Raw genomic sequence first — 19,588 nt, forward strand, 5'->3', positions numbered from 1 at the left:
AAATATGCATTCTGTCCAAATTATTATCTGAAGTCAGTGATATTCCAATTTAAATTATGAAGGGAGTTTGGGGAACATATAAGATTATTCTAAATTTCATATGGAAGACAATCAGTTTGAAGAAGTAGAAAAGAGCGTGAGAATTTTCCCTACAAAATAAACAGTTATCTAACACAATGATAACACTAATAACAGTTATCTAACACTTGATTGTGAATGTTCAAATTGATTAATATGGAAAAATAAGGCACGAGTACCAACTATTCATATGAACAATTGATTATTCATTGAAAAAATAAAATGGGTTCAAGTCTTACACTATACACAAAAATCAATCCCATATTGATTAAAGATCTATATGTGAAAAGTAAATTTCGAACTTTTTAGAAGAAAATATGAGTGGGTAAAGTTATTACACAAGGTTAGGTGGATAATTTCTTAGAACACAGAAGGTGCAAATAATAAAGAAACATAAATTTGACTATAACAAAATGAAAACTATTCATAAAAAGACTTTTTAAAAGTTATAATGAAAAGTTATCCACCTACTGGAAAATGAGATTTTTAATTTATATAGCCAATAAATGATTAATATTTAATTTAAAATACCTATTATGAATCTGTAGAAGGTAAAAATAATTGAAAAATTAGCAAAGAATCTAAATAAGAATTCTATATGGACAATAAAAATACAAAAAATTTCTCAACTTCCCTAGTAATCAGAGAAATTCAAGTATAAACTTTGGTGAGATATGTTCATATATATATATATATAATTAAAAGTCTGAAAATAACTGGAATTGGCAAGTAAATGGAGCAATGTGAAATTTCATGTGCTGTCACTGTTTACAAATGGTTGCAACCAGTTTTAATTAAATAATTACATTTAGGAAATAATCAATGTATATGTATGCATCTCTCTCTATATATATATACACATATATACATATCTATCATGATATTAAGTAAGTTCTTCACATATTCACAAAACCTATATATAAATTTTATAGAATCACTTTTTATAGTCATGGGATCCAGTTGAATTTCACAAAAGTAATGCTTTGAAAAAAAAGCAAAAAGCAATGTGATGCATACAACATATCGTTTATATAAAATTAATAAATGTGAGAAAATATATGTTACTTATAGATACATGTATACTACTTAGAAAAAGGAAGAAATGTTTGCAAACAGTGGATACTAAATAAAGGATAGTAGTTTTTCTGCAGGGTCCTCGAAAAAAAGAGGTATGCAATTTTACATGGGTATACATCAGGAGACATTTTTTACTATTTTATTCCTACAATATTATATTATAAATGGGAAAAAACAAATCATGGGAGGTGAGTTTTGGAGTAAGAAGCAACACATTTTAATAATATAATTTCACTTTATACATCGAATTAACGATGATTAGATCAAAAGAGAAAATAAATATGAAAAACTAAGAAAGAGTATAAAGAGACAATTCTGAAGAAAAGAGAGTAAAATAATGTAATTAGAAGCAAATTTATAACAAAAATGGAAAATAAAGAAACTAAGTTAAGGAAGAGTATATGAAGACAATAAAACAAAAAGATTGTAAGTAATGCAAATTAACTCATTGAGGCAAAAAAATGTGATTCTCTGGGTAAATTTGAAAATCTTTACACTATATATAAAAAATATATATATATATATATTATTTTTAACAAATTTAGGTTGGAGCAGATATCTGTGGATTTGTGCTTGATACCACGGAAGAGCTTTGCAGAAGATGGATGCAACTTGGGGCATTCTATCCATTTTCCAGAAACCATAATAGTGATGAATATGAGGTAAATGTCTTTTGTTTTCCTTGATTTGGAATAAAGCATAATCTTATTTTTAACAATATACTTAAAATTATATCTATAGAAGATAATGTGTGGTCTGCAAGTTGGTAGCATAATTTGTGAAAGAGTTATAAGTCCTCTTCTCAAGGCCTATAAATATTTTGTATCTAAAAAATGGTCAAATAAGAAAATCAGGATACATAATGTAGTCACAACATATTTTATCTAAACCTAAAACATATATGAGTGTCGAATCACAATATTTTAAATTAAAGCCAAAGTTTTTTGAGTCTGGATTCTTAGATTCTAACAATACAAGTTTCAGATAACTTTTCTTTCATAAAATATATAATATACTATTAGGGATTTCCAGTTTTTGTTTTGTTAAAGAAATACGAAAAAATTAAAGCCAGTGCAAAGTAGTTTGAGTCCAGACTCAAGCAAAACTAAATGGCACATTGGAAATGAAAGTAAAACTAACACTTTTAAAACATGCATCTGAACTAATGGGATCAGAAATACAAGGATGTACTGAACTATTCTACCAGTCCTAGGAATTCATGCTGTGAGTTCCCATGGGTACCTTTTTCAGTGAGAATGAGGAAATTAGAGGAAATCATCAAGTCAATTAAGTGCATAGTGGTTAAGAAATTATTCCTGTTCACATATTGGTTACATATACGACTTTAATTCTTTTTGAGAAGAAAGACAGAACTCAGTCTGGAAGGAAGCATGATAGAACAGAAGTTAAAGGTATAAATTGGAGATTAGTCACTTCTAATCTACCTAAACTGCGCTTTCCAAAAAATTTGTGTTCATGGGAAATCCTAATATAAATTACATTACACTTTGTGTTTCTGTTCTCCAAAAAGCAGATGCCAAGACAGAAATAGACATGTTAGAGATTTATGGGCAAAATACTTGAGAAAGATACAGGGGAGGGAGCAGGAGAAAGTAGAGAACCTCCAGATGACAATTCAGTCTAACTTGGTGAGATGAAGGCAAAGAAGGAGGTTTGATAGGCAGAGTCACATACTGGGTCACAGAGTGCCCGATTCTAAGGAAGTTTGAGTCAGCCCAGTGGGTAGTTTTCAGGACAGAGTTGGCCATTGGAAGAATCATGTGTCTTTCAGAAATGGGTCTGAATAGTATTTCCACCATGTTAACTGATTGGCTGGGAGCTGCCACAGGGGGATATAGCTTCAGAGTAAACATGATGATGAATCCAGAGAGGCAGTAGCCAGTACCTCTGGTTAGTTGTGCTACCTGGAGCAGGAGATCTAAGCAGGTTTGCTCACATCACTGTACCTTGGCTGAGAGTCAGCTAATCTAGCTTAGGCTCAGCAAGAAGGCTATCCTTTTAGTAGCAAGTCTATAGGCTGTTTGGGCAGCTCTGTTCCCTGTTTCCCTGTTCCAGCAGACTACCTGGGTTTATTTCTCTAATGGCAATGGCAGGCACAATGAGCAAGTTCTCAGACAAGCACATTTTGAGCTCTTTCTTGGATGTATCACATGTACTAAGCTCTTTGTAGGTACAAAGAGCTGTGAAAATTTAAGCCAATAATTCAGCTACCACAGATAACATTAGAGAGAAATTCTTTGTTAAAATGTTTTCATCTTCTCTCAGTATGTGTATTTAAATTTAAAGTAATTTAATTACTTTAAAATAAAGTAATTAAAACATATATCCAAATTAAAAACATAAAAACTGGAAATATTCATGTAGTCTGATGATGAAATAAGAGCAATTTAAACTTCTTATAAATAAATAAATGTATACAATTTGTTTTTCAAAAATAGAATAAATACTTCTATTTTAATTTTCATTCATATTTTAGTGTTCTTATTTCAGTTTCTCTTTTTATCCCATAGCATCAAGATCCAGCATTTTTTGGACAGAATTCTCTTTTGGTTAATTCATCAAGGCATTACTTGAATATTCGCTATACTTTATTACCTTACCTCTATACTCTGTTTTATAAAGCCCATAGTTTTGGAGAAACAGTAGCAAGGCCAGTTCTTCATGAGTGAGTACTACGTTCAAGAATTTTAATATCTTTCAAATTATACTTGCACATATATTTTAAAAATTAATGGAGATAAATCAATATGTTAAGTAGATTTTGCTCCTTGTTTATATGTTCTTATAAATGATTTGATGAGCTGTAGAATGACAGTAGTAAATATAATTAATTTAGTGATTTGGATAAGCTTAAGCTAGAAATGTGATACTTGAATAGAATTCAAAAGGTAAAAAGTATAGAGAATATATTAGGGAAATAATATCAGTAAGCAAGATGAAATATAGAATTATTGGAAACATATGATATATACATTGTGAAAATCATGTAAATATAGATCGAGTATTATATAGTAACAAAACCATGAACTGTCCTTGTTTTTGTATATCTTGACCAAAACAGGACCCTCCCTTAAGAAATGACTAACAACCCTTTCAAATCTATGTCAAAATGGGAGTTTATAATGAAAAAAAGTTTAAAGGGAAGAAAGTAGACAATGAAAGATTCTGGTATTTTATGAACCCATCTTACAGGAGAAAATCAGTTAAACATGAGTTGTTTATTACAGATAAAAGTAACCTTATCAAACATAATAGATTATTTTGAGTCCCAAATGAACTATTTTCCTCCCCCTTCTCTTCTGTCTTCCCTTTCTTTCTTCCTTTCTTTTTTCCTTCTCCAGTATGAGGTTTACCATAAGGATATAAGAAATATAGATTTAAAATGTCATATCAAACAAGTAAATTTAGAGCTAATAATCATTCCCAGTGAAAAACTGAAATGAGAACTCAAATTTGCATAAACTTATTTTTTATCTTTATACTGTAAACGCCATTTTTCTTAGGTTTTATCAGGATGTGAACAGCTGGACTGAAGACACTCAGTTCTTATGGGGGCCTGCATTACTTATTACCCCTGTCTTGAAACAGGTAGGTTTTGAAATTTAATACATTTATTGCTTAAAGGGAAATTTGTATAACCAAATCCACACTAAATTGCAAAATATCTATATAATATGTGTTACTCAATAGACTGTTTCAACCTGATAAATATTGAATTCTAAAATGCAGAAGAAATTTTGGAAAATTATAAATATGTTAAGAAGATTTATGCTTTTAAAATATATAATGTGTAACTAGGGAGAAGAAAATTATATAAAAATATTCTGCTGAAAAAGAAAACTTTATTTATAGAATCAAATCCAGATCTCATAGTAATAATAATGAACTCAGATTTAAGTAGACATAGATATTGAAATTTTGCTAAATTGTAAAGAAAGAGGAACTTGAAAACCATTTGATCATATGAAAATGTAGAAACAGTAGTGGAGTGAGATATTTCATTTTATCTATTATTTTAAAATCTTTACGCCCATAGAAATACATAGAAATGAATGTGTTCATATCTGCAGTTACCATGTAGATTACAAAAGTATGCATACATTATTTTAGTCGCCACTTAATTTCATCTTTGCTTTTGACATGTTTTATATTATATTATCTAAAACTAGTAAAATAGCCTTTTGATTATTATTTATAGAAAACATTGGAGTTTAACAATACAAAGGAAACTTTTACTCTTGACTATAAAAACCTAACAATATAATTGATACTTCTTTTCTGTGAAGTATTGAAATAGAAATATATATGAAGTAAAAAAAAATTACGTATGATATATGTGTGTGTGTGTGTGTGTGTGTGTGTGTGTATATATATATATATATAAATTATCTTGCTTTATTATAGGGAGCAGATACAGTGAGTGCATACATCCCTGATGCTACTTGGTATGATTATGAAACTGTAAGTAACCTTATATAATAATAGACTCACAGTATTTACTGTCAAATATCTTTGCATAGAAACTTAATTCCAAACATATTGTAATCTATTTTCAGTATTTGTTATTATTGTAAAAAAAATTCCAAATTTGAATAATGTATAAAATTTTGTCCATTTTGTTGCACATGACCAAGTGTGTTTTGTTACACATGATTAATATGAAGTTATATTCTTTACATAAAAAGTTATATTATTCATTTTTAAATTATGAAAATAAAGGTCTGGAGTAATTTTAGGAAGGAGTAGTGGCATTTAAATACTTTTCCTTTTCACATATCATCTTATTGCCAAAAAAATTGAGTAATGAGCTAATCTTAAACATTTATTTTATACAGTATATTCAAACATTTGAGGAAGATTTTTATTTCAGCCTCGAAAAGGCAATATAACAGCATTTATACACACAACCAATTTATTTAACTGACCAAGATCTTTTCAGATATTTATTTTAAAAGGCATTATTTTGCATATCACTTTATTTTTATAGAAGCAATGATTTTTTAAAATTTTATTTTATTATTAGTTTCAAGCATACAGTACATTGGTTAGACATTTATATAAAAACAATGATTTTTTAAAAATCTTTTTTAGATATGGTTAACTTTAAAACAACAAAGACTAAAAGAGAGGGCTAATTAAAATATTATTAATTATTGTAGAAGGGAAATATATTTTTCGACGTTGATTTTTTTTGAGAAAGTAAACTTATTTTTCCCCTGTTTTGTTCAGTAAACTTAAAAAGATTTTAAATTAGAAAACAGCTTACTAATATTTATTCAGATGATATGAATTACTCATAATAAAAATTATTTCTATGTATAAAATGTAATCCTTGTGAACTGTGGTTTAAAGTCTTCACTAATAAAAAAATCTTTTTAACTTCCAAATGTTAGGGTGCAAAAAGACCATGGAGAAAACAACGTGTTGATATGTATCTTCCAGGAGACAAAATAGGATTACATCTCAGAGGAGGTTATATTATCCCCATTCAGCAACCTGCTGTAACTACAAATGCAAGGTAAAATGAAAAATCATTAACTAAATTTTAATATTTCATATTTTATTATGAATCAAAGATTAATGTTTAGTTATTCACCAAAGGATATTTTTGACATAAGGAGATATAAAAAGAAGAATCAAATTATCTTAATACAAATTTAATGATATAAAAAATAAACATAATTATATTAGAATTATATTTCCTGTGCCAAAAATGTACTGACATTCTTTATGGAATATATATAAAGTTAATTGTGATTCTTAATAAAAATATGAAATATTAAAGTACATTATATAATTTATAAAAGTATCAGTTGTTAAATATATGGATTTTTATCTAAGTGTCACAGTATTTTTCTTTCTAAGATGTTTACTTTTAATTTGATAAATGAAGTGGATATTTCTGTTTAAGTAAAGAACAAGATAGAAACTAAGGTGTTCAGTAAGAATGAATTACAGAAATATTCAGGAAAAAAGAAGAAACTTGAAAATTCTGATGTTCCATCTTTCATAGTTCATTCTGGATACAAGGCATGGAAGGCTACCTCTTGAATCCGCGCTTCCCCATATTCTGCAACACCTGAACAGATTTACTCACTATTCCTTACTAAATTTACTTCATAACATTAAGAATATCTGGAATTATAAATTTACTTTTTCTTGTGTGTAGTATATTCACATTCCTAGACTATAAATTCCATGAAGTTGAGGAGTTGACTTTTCAGTGCCTTAGTCTCCAGACCAATAAGAGTATCCAACCATATCATGCTCCCTATTTTCTCTAAATATTTGTTGAAGGAACAAAAGAATGAATGAATGAATGTATGTTAGTAAGTTAATTATTTCGGCATTATAGAATTGATAATTTTAATACTGTAACTGTTTCATGAGTATGTTTTCAGAAAAATTGGTTATACTTTAGAGCTATATTAAACAAGAGAAACATACATTTTGATTGGTGTGTGCTAGAAGAAATATATTCTGTATATAGCAGTTGCCTGGACTATGAAGTCTCAGAGATACTTGTTTACGTTTAAAACCTAAAGTATTATATAACTAAAAAAATTGTATTGATCACATCTCATTTATTATGTCAGAATTAGCTTCATTTGTAAGATTATTAGCATTCCATTAAGTACTTAAACATTTTAGACTGTACTTCTCCTTATTTTGTATATAATATGTAGCCTTGATACTTTGCAATTTAAGGTTCATTGATATGTGGCAAATACACATTGAATTGAGCATTCATAAGATATTTAATTTTTCTTGTTTGAACTGAAATATTATTATGCTGTTTCACAATTGTTGGTGTCTTAGCCACCAAGAAATTTTGTATTGTATTGATTATACTTATTCCTTATCTTTACTTTCTAAGTGTATAGTCATTTTTCTCATTGAAAAATTAATAAATATAGACATCAATTTTATTAATATATTATGGACATGTTCTCATGTGAATGCAGAACTCCCACAAATTGTTAGGATGAAATAAACATTTCTCCATTATAAATTTATTTATTTATTTATTTTTTAATATAAATTTATTTTTAATTATATACACACATAAACTTACTTAACAGCCGAAAGAACCCTCTAGGACTTATAGTTGCATTGGATGAAAATAACACAGCAAAAGGAGACTTTTTCTGGGATGATGGAGAAACTAAAGGTAAATTTCAAAGGGATATACTTTTAAATGTTTATTCTGATGATGGGAAAATTTGCCTTTATTGATATAAAGTTGCAACCATTTAAGAAACATCACAAGTATTAAATTTAAGTCCATGTTTTTTATCTATCCTAGGGTCTGAAGTTACTTTATGAAATTTAACATTATTTAAATTATATATTTAATTGTAATATGTAGTTTTGTATATTGGTTCATTGTAAGAGTATTTGACAAGTTTAGATAGTTTAATTATTAAATTATTTTTAAGTAAAATAATTAATAAATTTATATAGATATACAAGTTACATTATATTTTCAACTGCGTTAAATTATTGTAGCAGTTAAAAATAAAAAATTTATTTCTGTAAAAATAAAGGGAAATCAACATTAAAACTTCGGTTAATAATGCTAGATTATTTGATAAGAACATCATCATAAATTATTCACAATTTATTTCAGTTATTGTATCTTTAATTTTATTTCATGAGAGCAAACCTGAAAATTCAGTAAGCCAAGGGAATAAGAAAAGAGCCATTTTTTGCTAATATATAATTTTGCCATAGTAAGTTTATCTGTTTAGGTTTAATTAGTCAATTCCAATTATCTTCATAAATTTATTTTTACTCATTTCTTTAAATAGAGGACTCAGGTATGTTTTTAATATATGTGTATATGAAAATTATAGTTTAGCTTCTATTTTAACTCACTACTTCTCAAATGTATTAAAGAGTATCTATACGCCTTTAAATATATACAGAACATCCAAATATCTCTAAATTAACTCAAGAATTAGTCTATTTATTGTGTGCTTTCCTATAATTTGAAAATATGGAGTCTATAAAAAAATATTGTTTTTAAAGTTTTATCTGTGAAAATATAGATTACTACAATATGTCTGCTTTACCTATAGTCTTTCCCTTGTCAGCTGATAATAATTTCATCTCCACGAGATGCCAAAAATATTACAGTCGACTCCTCTCTCACAACCTAGGAATTTTTCTTGATTCTATCTTGATCTGGGTCCTCTCTTCAGCTCCACCACTATCATCACTACCTTTCATTATAATTACTACAGTAGCTATCTAACTGATCTATGGATCTATAGTTCTTGTCAATCCCCTTTTACATTCTATTTACGATCTAGCAGGTAGGGTCATTCTTTTAAAAGATGATTCAAATTATCACACCTCTGCTCAAAACCATCTAATGATTCTCCATTTTACTTAGATAAGAGCCACAATCTTTACCAAGTTCTAGAACACTGACAATGGCCTGTGTTTTTATGTACAGGCATACACACACAGACAGACACACGCACACTTATTCCCTATTGCTGTCCATTTCTCAATTTTACTCTAGCAAGCCAGCCTTCTCTTGCTCTTTCTAAAATATTTTAAACACTAGAGTGAGCTCTCCCATGAGAATAGTTTCCAAGCATTTACTACATAGAAATTCGGTAAAAGTGGAAACCAGTAGAACTACATTATTTGTAATCATTTATTAAAGAATGTTGTTGAGATAATACCTCTATTGGTAGCATGTGGGACTTTATTATAAGGTTATTCTTATTTCTCAAATGATATAAATATTCCTAAAGATGTTTCTTTTTTATACTTGTAAAAATCGATATTGATAATTTATTTTCATTTAAGAAGATGGTTAAAACTATGGAGATAAGATTTAATCATTCATCTAATATATGTTACTTATATAGTTATGTGCTTTGAAAAGTTGAAATCATAATTTTCTAAATAATGAATTTATAAGTAAACATACAAACAATAAAATGTTCTTCAGTTCAGATTTTGATTCTAATTTTATTCCCTAGAATTAAGATTTTAAGTAAATTAAAGTTATTGAATGTATTGTATTTAAATTTTAGGATTCCCTTTATATTTTCATTGTATTCTTCCAAATTATTTTGGTCATAATCTTAAATTTCTCTTTAAAAACACGTATTGATATATTTTATTGTATCTATGTTGTAAAAAAATTTGTCGTCTTACATTTTCTTCATTAAAATTTATTTAAATAAATATTTAACATGTTTCCAGATTTACTTTTTCTTCAAATAATGAAAAAAATTAAAAGATGCAAAATAAAATTGCAGTGTGCCATATTTTCCCAAGATAAACTGAATGTTACATGGTTTACTAGAAAGAGATAAAATATTGTTCAAAATATAAATTTACAATTGTATATATTTTACTACAAGTTTTGTTTTCTTCATATTTCCAGAAATATTTTAGCAGCCTTTGAAAAATTAAACTAGGCAAATATACATTCATTACCTTTACTTTTTTGGAAAAATATTAAAACAAGAATAAAATTATTATCATGGGAGACCTCACTTTAGTGTGCTTAGGCTTTAAAGTATTTTAGAAAGAGCAAAATTATTTTGTTTAGAGGTAATTAAAAACCTTAATTTAAAAGGATAATCTATTTAATTTGTTTTATTAATAAATAGTATTTTTTCAAATTTCTCAAGTATTTAAATGTAAAAATAAAGCAGAGAACTTAATATTATATTTTGATCTGATAACTTTATTTTTTTCCATTTCAGATACCATAGAAAATGACAACTACATTTTATATACATTTTCAGTTTCTGATGTAAGCATTCTCTTCGGAAACATAGTTAAATATATACCTTGTTAATGTCTGGTTTATGACTTTATTATGGATTTTTTTTTTTGGAAATATGTTTACATTTACCTCCAGATTTCATTGGAAAGAGATGACATAAATTGTTAGATTAAATAGTTAAATCATTTAAAAAAATAGTTACCTTAAATTTTTATATCTATATGTAAGAGATGACTTAGTGATGATGAAATTAGTACACAGAAATTTTCAGACTTTTTAAAGTACTATGTCTGGTTTAAGCAAGATGCCCTAGGAAAATAATCTCAGCTTATTTGAAAATGTTTTAATACATCAGTCATGGCAGTAATTGTCATGAATTTGGATTGAGAATGAAATATCTATACACAAGGTTAAATTTTGAAGAATTAATAGCGATGTTTTTTTGTAGATGTTGTATTTCTTCAAATATTCCATTTTGCCAAAGCCAGGTTATTCTTCATCAATATTAGGGCTGGAATGAGAGGGGATATATATGAGTTGCATCATGAGTAAATTGAGTAATTTTTGATAATAAATTTTATGACATGTATACAAAAAAATTGAAGAGTCAATAATTATATATGATACTTGGAAGTGGAGAGCTGATAGGAATGGAAGGATAGATGATTGGTTCCTTTCCTGTTTCATACCTGCATTATTTCAGGTTTTTATCCAAAGACCTTCTACTTAATATATAATATTATATACTTTTTTTCAGAACAAATTAAATATCACATGCACACATTCATCATACCAGGAAGGAACCTCTTTAGCATTTGAGACTATAAAAATCCTTGGGCTTGTGGACACTGTTACAGAAGTTAAAGTGATGGAAGATAATCAATCAATGCAAGATCACTACAATTTCACTTATGATGCTTCCGATCAGGTAAATACAGTTTTCTAAAATATGTTAGCCATCATATACTCTTGCATTTAATATTACACAATTATTCAAGAAAATAACTCTTGATTTCATGATATTTTTCTTCATGACGTATCTTTTCTTTTTTTCTTTCCCTTTTGCTGCCAATATTCCATTTTAGGTTATTCCAATTTATATATAAATGTCAGCATTAAGGAGACTTCTTTTTACTGCTTCTCTATTGAATTTTATATTTGACATCACTTATCTATACCTTCCTAGTATTTTTTTTATACCATTCTCCTCTCCTAATCGAACTTACTCATCTGTTGCATATAATAAAGATTCTAAATGTTTTAGCTTCTCATTTATGACTCTTTAAGATATTGATTTAATCTATATTCTTTCTACTCCTTTCATGAACTCTCATTGTCCTCAATATATCTTGTACTTTTATTCTTCAAATTTTTGTTTATACCTCCCTTCCAATAGAAGGCCTGTCTTATCTTGTAATCTTTGTCTCTTTTAACAGGTATACTAGAGAGAAAAAAAGAATCACAAAATTGGGCTCAAATTCTAGCCCTGAAGTCTGTGCATTTAAATATATTAAATTAGTCTCTCATTATCTCAGCTGCCTCATCCACAAAATGTAATTTTTAAATCATAATGTTTCTTTGAATAATAAATTAATATATTTAAAATTTGAACGATAATAATTTAAAACATGGAAGCTATTTTTATTGGCATTTAATTTTCTACCATTTATGTAATACTAAATTATTAGTAAAACCATCATAAATAAATTCAAAATTATTTTAGATATAGAATATTTTCTTAGAGTATTTTTTGTATAACTCCTAAGCCTCCTGGAGTTTTTCACTTAGTAATTTTTATAAACATATGTATTAGTTAATTATTTTTTATTTAGTAAACATACTTTAATTTACATATTTGTAGGACCATAAGAATTAATAAATATAAATTAAATAATATAGGCTTACTGAGAACTTTATCACTCTAACAAAGATTATAAAGTGGACATAATATAAAAATTATTTTATTTGTTCTTTTGCAATCTCAGTTTACATCAGTGTCTGTTTTTATACTTACATAAAGATTTATACGTACACTAATAGTTATACCTTTCTAATTCTTCTGTGCTTAAACTAATCTTTATGACTTTTCATTCCTAAATGTAGAGTTATGAAAATAAGTTGATATGAAAAAAATTAAATAATGCAGTATAATGCTGGGATAAATTTTACCTATTTTTTTCAAGTATATAAACAAACAATAACCAAACATAACTGCAATATTCCAATAATAGAAATAATTGTATATTAGAATATGTATATATACCCATGTATGTATACAACTATCCTCCCATTTTTTCCTTTTTTGCATAATGCCATATTATAACCCCTCTAATTTTCCCTCAAATATTTTAGGCAGTAGATAAAATTAGAGAGAAATTAGGGAAATTAGTATTTTCCTCCTCTGGGAGCCTCAATATCAATCCAAGCGATCAACCTTTTCTTCCTTTTTTCTTCCTTCGAGGATCTAATATTTATTTCATATCTTGTATGTCTCAGGTATTATGCTAGGTGTTTTAAATTTCACATATCATTCATTGTATATAGCAATACATTTTAGTAGAGTCATTATTACTATTTACAGGGGAAGGAAATTGAAGAAAGACAATTTTCCCAATGACTCATGAGCATTAAATGGCAGAAGTGAGGATGAAAATGCTTTTCATTAGTAGTCTACAATTTTCACAGTTTACCTTGTGGTTCTAGCCATTTCAGCATGACATATCTTCTTTTTTCTATTCTGTTCTTTAAGTATTATATTAAAACTATTTATGACTTGATTTGAAGAATTGCTGTGGTTGCCATATTTTATAAATGTTAAACATTTTTAAATTATCCAATGGTCAGAAATATTTATTAATGTTTTCTTTGTCTTCAAAGAATCTTCTAATTTATAATCTCACATTTAACCTTGGAAAAAACTTTATCGTTCAATGGAATCAAGTATTCTTAGAAGATGAAAAGTTTAATTGTTATCCAGATGCAGAGCCTGGAACTCAGAACGACTGCACAAATCGTGGCTGTATATGGGAACAGGTAATAAGAATTTTAATTAAGATTCATGATATGGCTTTCACAGAAGCATTTCAATGTAAACTTTACATATTATAATTTTAATTCTACAGAATATAGACTAAATTCATCTAGACAAGCATTTGGAATTTGAAATTAGGACTTCTGATAGAAAATTTGTCTTTATCTTAATTAATTCTCCAAAGACATAACTTACTAAATGCTAGACTAAAGGGAACTGTAAGTTGCTTTTCAGGCAGTTCAGATAGTGTAACTTTATTTATTAAAATTGTACTCTATTTGTTGCACTCTATTAGATATCGGCTGTGGCTAACTAGCTTAATTAAGCAAGATATAATGCCAGTAGGGGACAGTCTTTCAAAAGCATTGTCTCAAGTTAGTAAAAGTTCTGAAATTGATTGATGGGCTATACCTGTTCCATTAGGAGATGATAATTTCTGACCAATTATTTTGGTCATAATTTCAACAGAATAATGGTGGCTATTGACAGCAGAAGTTTTTTATAAGAAGAGATAAAGGAAGTATACCCTCTTGCTATGCTTATGTTTCAAATTCTGGGCTTTTGTGTTACATCATTGGGTTTTCTCAGCAAAAACAGTTATTTCGTATGAGTAAGAAATTAAATGCATGTGTTGTACGACTGAAGAGAGTCAAGATACATCTGCCACAACTGCCCAGAAATGTCTGCATTTGTATGAGGGGATATTTAGTATCTCTGCCACCAAAGAAATTGCCCCCATTGCTCTTCGATGCTTGATAAAGCAGCATAATCTTCATCATTAGGAAAGTTTATGGAAGAACTGAAGAAAAAAAATAAGAAGAACAGATTCTGAAATTAATAGAAGCCAAGTAGTAAAGTATTTTTCCATGTCTCCAATATCTTCTCTTTAAAATGCAGATCTTCATTCAAATTCATATTCATCTCCCATTTTATTTAGTACATACTCAACTTACATTATCAAAACAAATATACAGGATGGGTACTAAAGCAGAAATAACTTCTAGTAAGAAAATGTAAAAAATTTACTTTTCCCAGAACTATTAGTATTTTAACACCTTACAGATTCTTAAAGCAAGTAAGTGAAGCTTTAAGATTTCAGACATAAGGAATCTGTTAAATATAATAATTTAGGGTACAAATAAACTTCTGATGTTTCTTTAGACCATGATGTTTATTCATTGATTACTTTTATAAATACTTATTGAGATCTGCTATATTCTAGGTGAATAAAATAAACAAAACCCTCTTTCCTGATATAGCTTATACTCTAGCATGGGAAAAAGAAATAAGAAAAGTATATGTTATGTTAGAGAAGTGTCATGCGAAAAAAAAAAAGGCAGGTAAAAAGGAGCAGGGAAGAATGCTAGTGGCATAATTTTAATAATTGGACAGGGAAAGTTTCTTAAAGAAGATGACATTATGTAAAAGAGATGAGGAAAGAATGGAAGGGATTAATACTGCAATAAGAAGAAACATCAACCTGAATTGCGTCTGAAGTAAGAAAGTATCTGGTATAGCCCACAAACAGAAAGGAGGTCATTGTGTCTGAAACACAGTATATGAAGGAAAGAACAGCAGGAAATGATATTACAGACATATGGAAACAGATTATGTAGATCAATTATTTAGGTCATTTTTAGAACTATGATTTTTACTCCAAAAATAAGATACTATTGAACAAAAAAAAGGAGAGTTTTGAACAAATGAGATTAAATTTCCATCTTAATGGGATCATGATTGCTTCTGTGTTGAACATAAAGTGTTACAGTACCAACACAGGAAAGAGGTTTTTGCAATATTTAAGGTAAACTATTATTGGTGGATTGAGCCAGACTAGTAATGATAGAATTGGTAATAAGTAATTGACTTTAAGATAAAGCCAAAAAAGTTTGTTGTTTGTTGGATATGTGAAATATGAGAGAACATAAGAGAAGAGTAAAAAATGACTTCAAGTTCTGGTTTAAACAACTGGAAAAAGGAAGAAATTGATATTAACAGAGACTGGGAAAACTATGGAGGGGGAACAAGCTTGGAGAGGAACAATTGTGTTTTGGGTAAATTAATACAAATCCTAGTGCAATTTTCCAGTTGTGAGATGCATTTAAACTAGTGAAATTGAGAATTTTATATTACAGATAAGATATAAAATTTAGAGTCAGAATATATACAGTGTTTAAAGCTATATGGTGGGATGACATCATTAAGGAAATGAGCTTGGCTAGAAAGGGAAGAGTTCAAAAACTAAATCTTGAAAAAAAAAAAACAAAAAACTTAAACCCTGAGTCAGGCCAACATTTAGAGCGAGAAAAGAGACTGAGAAAGAATAGTAAAAGAATTAGGTTAAAACAAAGAAAATGTTGGTTCTTGGAAGCCGATTGAACAAGGCATTTCAAGACAGAAAATTAACTGTGAAAATTATCCTTATAAATCAACGATAACTAGAAACTGAAGTTTAGATTTGGCAGCATGGAAGTGTTTGGTAACTTTTATAAGAGAAATATTGATGGAGTGCTGTGAATAAAAACCTAGTTACAGTGAGAATGAGAATTCAAGTGAGAATGAAAGGACAAATTGGAGATAATGACTATAGTGAACTTCTTATGTTTTGCTCTAAAGCAAGCATAAAAATAGGTCAATAGTTGAAGAAATTAATGAGGTGACAGTTTTTTTTTTCTTTTTTAAGATCGTAGAAATAAAATTGTGTTATGCCATTGAGCATAATTTATAATGCCATTTTAGTGATGCAGGTGAGAGTTGAGAATTGCAGAAAAAAATGTCTTTGTAGGCAAGGAGGCATAGGATTGGGTTCTCAAATAAAATGATTCCCCTTAGAAACACAGGCAGTACATATCTTGTAACAGGAGGTGAAGAGGTGGGTGGATAGATCATTCTTATTTTTGTTCTGATTTCTTTCTTTTTCATATTGACATAATAAGTAAAACCATTAGGTGATTAAGAGAATAGGAAAGATTTGTTGGTAGTTGGAGAAGAGAGGAAAAATGTCATCCAGGGTAGTGTGATAGTGAATGAACTAGGGAACTATAGTATGACTGCATCATTAGAACCCATTCTAATTTTCATGATTATACAAAGGGATAGCAGTTTGCATAACTGTGTATATTTCTCAAGCCACATTCAACCACACAATTATAAGCATTGAGAATTTAGAGAACAGAGTTTTTCCCAGGACCATTTCTCAACTGAGCACAAGAATGCAGCGAGGGCCTTAGGGATTGAGGTTACATGAAAAGAAGTGATTTAGAAAAGAAATAAGCTTGTTAAGGAAGGAAGTATAGGTGTCAATGGGTGAGGGACAAATAACAGTTTGATTGAATGGTTACTCTGATTATGGTCACACTGTACATAACTCTAATTTGTGTAATCTGATGGAAAACCATACATTAAAGAAAAAAAGTTATTTTTTTTCCCAAGGCTTCATATAATAAAGAATTGTTGACACTTCCTAAATCACTGACAATTTCAAGGAAAAAAAATCTTATTCAAAACTTGTTAATAACTCTGTTATTAACTCTTGTTAATAACTCATAATTTTTCAAAATCATGCCTGCATTCATCTAATTTCACATTTGTACTTAAAGCTGGCATCAGATCACATAAACTCTGAGGGTCTTACTGCAATAATATCATCTGAAAACTTCTGATTTAAAAATCTCAGAAGTGATGTTCCAAGTGGTAACTTCTCTACTTTGAAAATATACAAATGTGTGGAGAAGAGTGGGATTGAGTATTAAAAAATGAAATAAAATCTACTTAAAGATATATTTTAAATTTAATTAATTGGATTTTACTTGAATAAGCCAAGTTTTTAAAAAATTATCGATTGAATACTGTCTATAGGTTTTTATACTATTTCTGTAAATTAGATAGCAAGATTATTTTCATTCTAACTGCAAAAATAGCAATGCTGATGAACTATGATTAAGAAAGATGAATAAGAACTTTATAGAATGACAAAGTAGAAGTGCTACTTGGCAGAAAGACATATACAGACTTTGCAATTTTCTAAAGTTAATTATATTCCTGGTTCTCTTGGCATTCAGTTTTACTCAATTGGAATAAGTACTGTAGTATTCCTTACAGTTAAGGATTGCTTGAAGCTGGGAGTATCAGAGAACCAAAGTCTGATTTGATTAAACAAAACATGATTTTTTTTTTTTCATAAATAAGAATCCAAGATGTATTATGCTGGACTCTCAGTGTCATCAATGTCTCATATTTATCATTTGTTTTTCATCCCCAAGTTTGTTTTATAGTTTCTACCATTATGTATGCATTTCAAGACCAGAAGGTGGATGGGCAAAGGGATTCTAATTAATCAGCTTATACCATTTTATTTTAAGGAGATTTTGGGGGTCATAGACAATTTCCTCAAAAGAGACTGGGATATGTAGATGGGCACAATGCTTCTCCCAACAGTATAATTTAATGAATAAGATAGAATGGAGAATGGATTTTGATAAGGCAATTAGCCTTCATTGCCAGAGTTTATCATTCTTTTTCTTAGATTCTAGCTTCCACTCTTACATAAACCAATTAGCTCTACTCTTTGGCCATACTTCCCGTTTCAAGTATTGGTCAGTATGTAATTGGCCATTATAAGGATCAGTCATGAAATAAGGAATTATAGAGTTTATTATAAGTAAAAGGAAAGAACTTTAAGTGCATGCTCTTCTGAGTGTTGTTGTAGAGCAGTTTTACATTGACCAATGGCAATGGTCAATATAAGGAGTAAGAAAATGCATGTGATCAAAATTTATGAGTAATGTATTTAATTTTTGTAAACACTGCACAATTATCTATTTTCTGAGTTGAAATGCTATGACATTTGATCTTTTTGCTCTACTTGCCTATCTTTAGAGTCAAAATATAAATATTCTATATAACATTTTAGTACGTGGTGTCTGTTTTATGTTGTGATTGTAATTGCATTTTAGTATTAAACAATAAAATTAGTAAATCATACAATGTGTGATTAGATATGTCTACCTTATTTTTTAAGAGTCAAATATTACAATGCTTACAATTTCTTGCATTGAACATGTATTGCATTCTTAGGTACTCGAATCCAAAGCACCTGAATGTTACTTTCCAAAACAAGACAACTCTTACTTAGTCCGTTCAACTCAGTATTCATCAATGGGTGTAACAGCTGACCTCCAGCTGACTACTGCAAATATGAGAACAAACCTACCTTCTGTACCCATCTCAACTCTTCGTGTGGAGGTGAAATATCACAAAAATGAGATGCTGCAGTTTAAGGTATGTTTAATATAAATGATACCAATGCATGAATCATCTGTCAAGATGAGAGATTTTGACTAGATTATGTACTTGGATTTTTATTGTAATATTAAGGATTAGTAATTGGATTGAAGACATTTTTATTCTATTAAAAAAAGCTTATTTTTTTTTCTACACAGCTTTTAGCTAGGTGCACAATATTTAAAGCTTCTCATTTTTACTAACTTTGTGAATAATTAAACATATAATGGTAATTTTTTAAAAGATACTTAAATTCTTGCTGAATAGATAAATCACTTAGAGTGAACTATATTGGTAGTCCCATTAAAATAAACAGAACAGGATGCTTACTATTTCCATTA

At 28.6% G+C, this 19,588-nt stretch overlaps 1 protein-coding gene across 1 annotated transcript in view; it reads left to right on the forward strand.

Annotated features, from left to right (window-relative positions):
* Positions 1-19,588, forward strand: part of SI (sucrase-isomaltase) — an 84,485-nt gene that overhangs the window by 25,640 nt on the left and 39,257 nt on the right. The window contains exons 17-26 of the mRNA XM_039857313.1: positions 1,701-1,817; positions 3,687-3,841; positions 4,680-4,764; positions 5,581-5,637; positions 6,570-6,694; positions 8,259-8,347; positions 10,911-10,960; positions 11,691-11,861; positions 13,811-13,966; positions 19,041-19,244. Coding sequence (XP_039713247.1) covers positions 1,701-1,817; positions 3,687-3,841; positions 4,680-4,764; positions 5,581-5,637; positions 6,570-6,694; positions 8,259-8,347; positions 10,911-10,960; positions 11,691-11,861; positions 13,811-13,966; positions 19,041-19,244 — 1,209 coding nt within the window. The remainder of the gene's footprint in view (positions 1-1,700; positions 1,818-3,686; positions 3,842-4,679; positions 4,765-5,580; positions 5,638-6,569; positions 6,695-8,258; positions 8,348-10,910; positions 10,961-11,690; positions 11,862-13,810; positions 13,967-19,040; positions 19,245-19,588) is intronic.

Source organism: Pteropus medius, unplaced genomic scaffold (assembly GCF_902729225.1).
Source record: "Pteropus medius unplaced genomic scaffold, Ma_sr-lr_union100, whole genome shotgun sequence".
NCBI classification, from domain to species: domain Eukaryota; kingdom Metazoa; phylum Chordata; class Mammalia; order Chiroptera; family Pteropodidae; genus Pteropus; species Pteropus medius.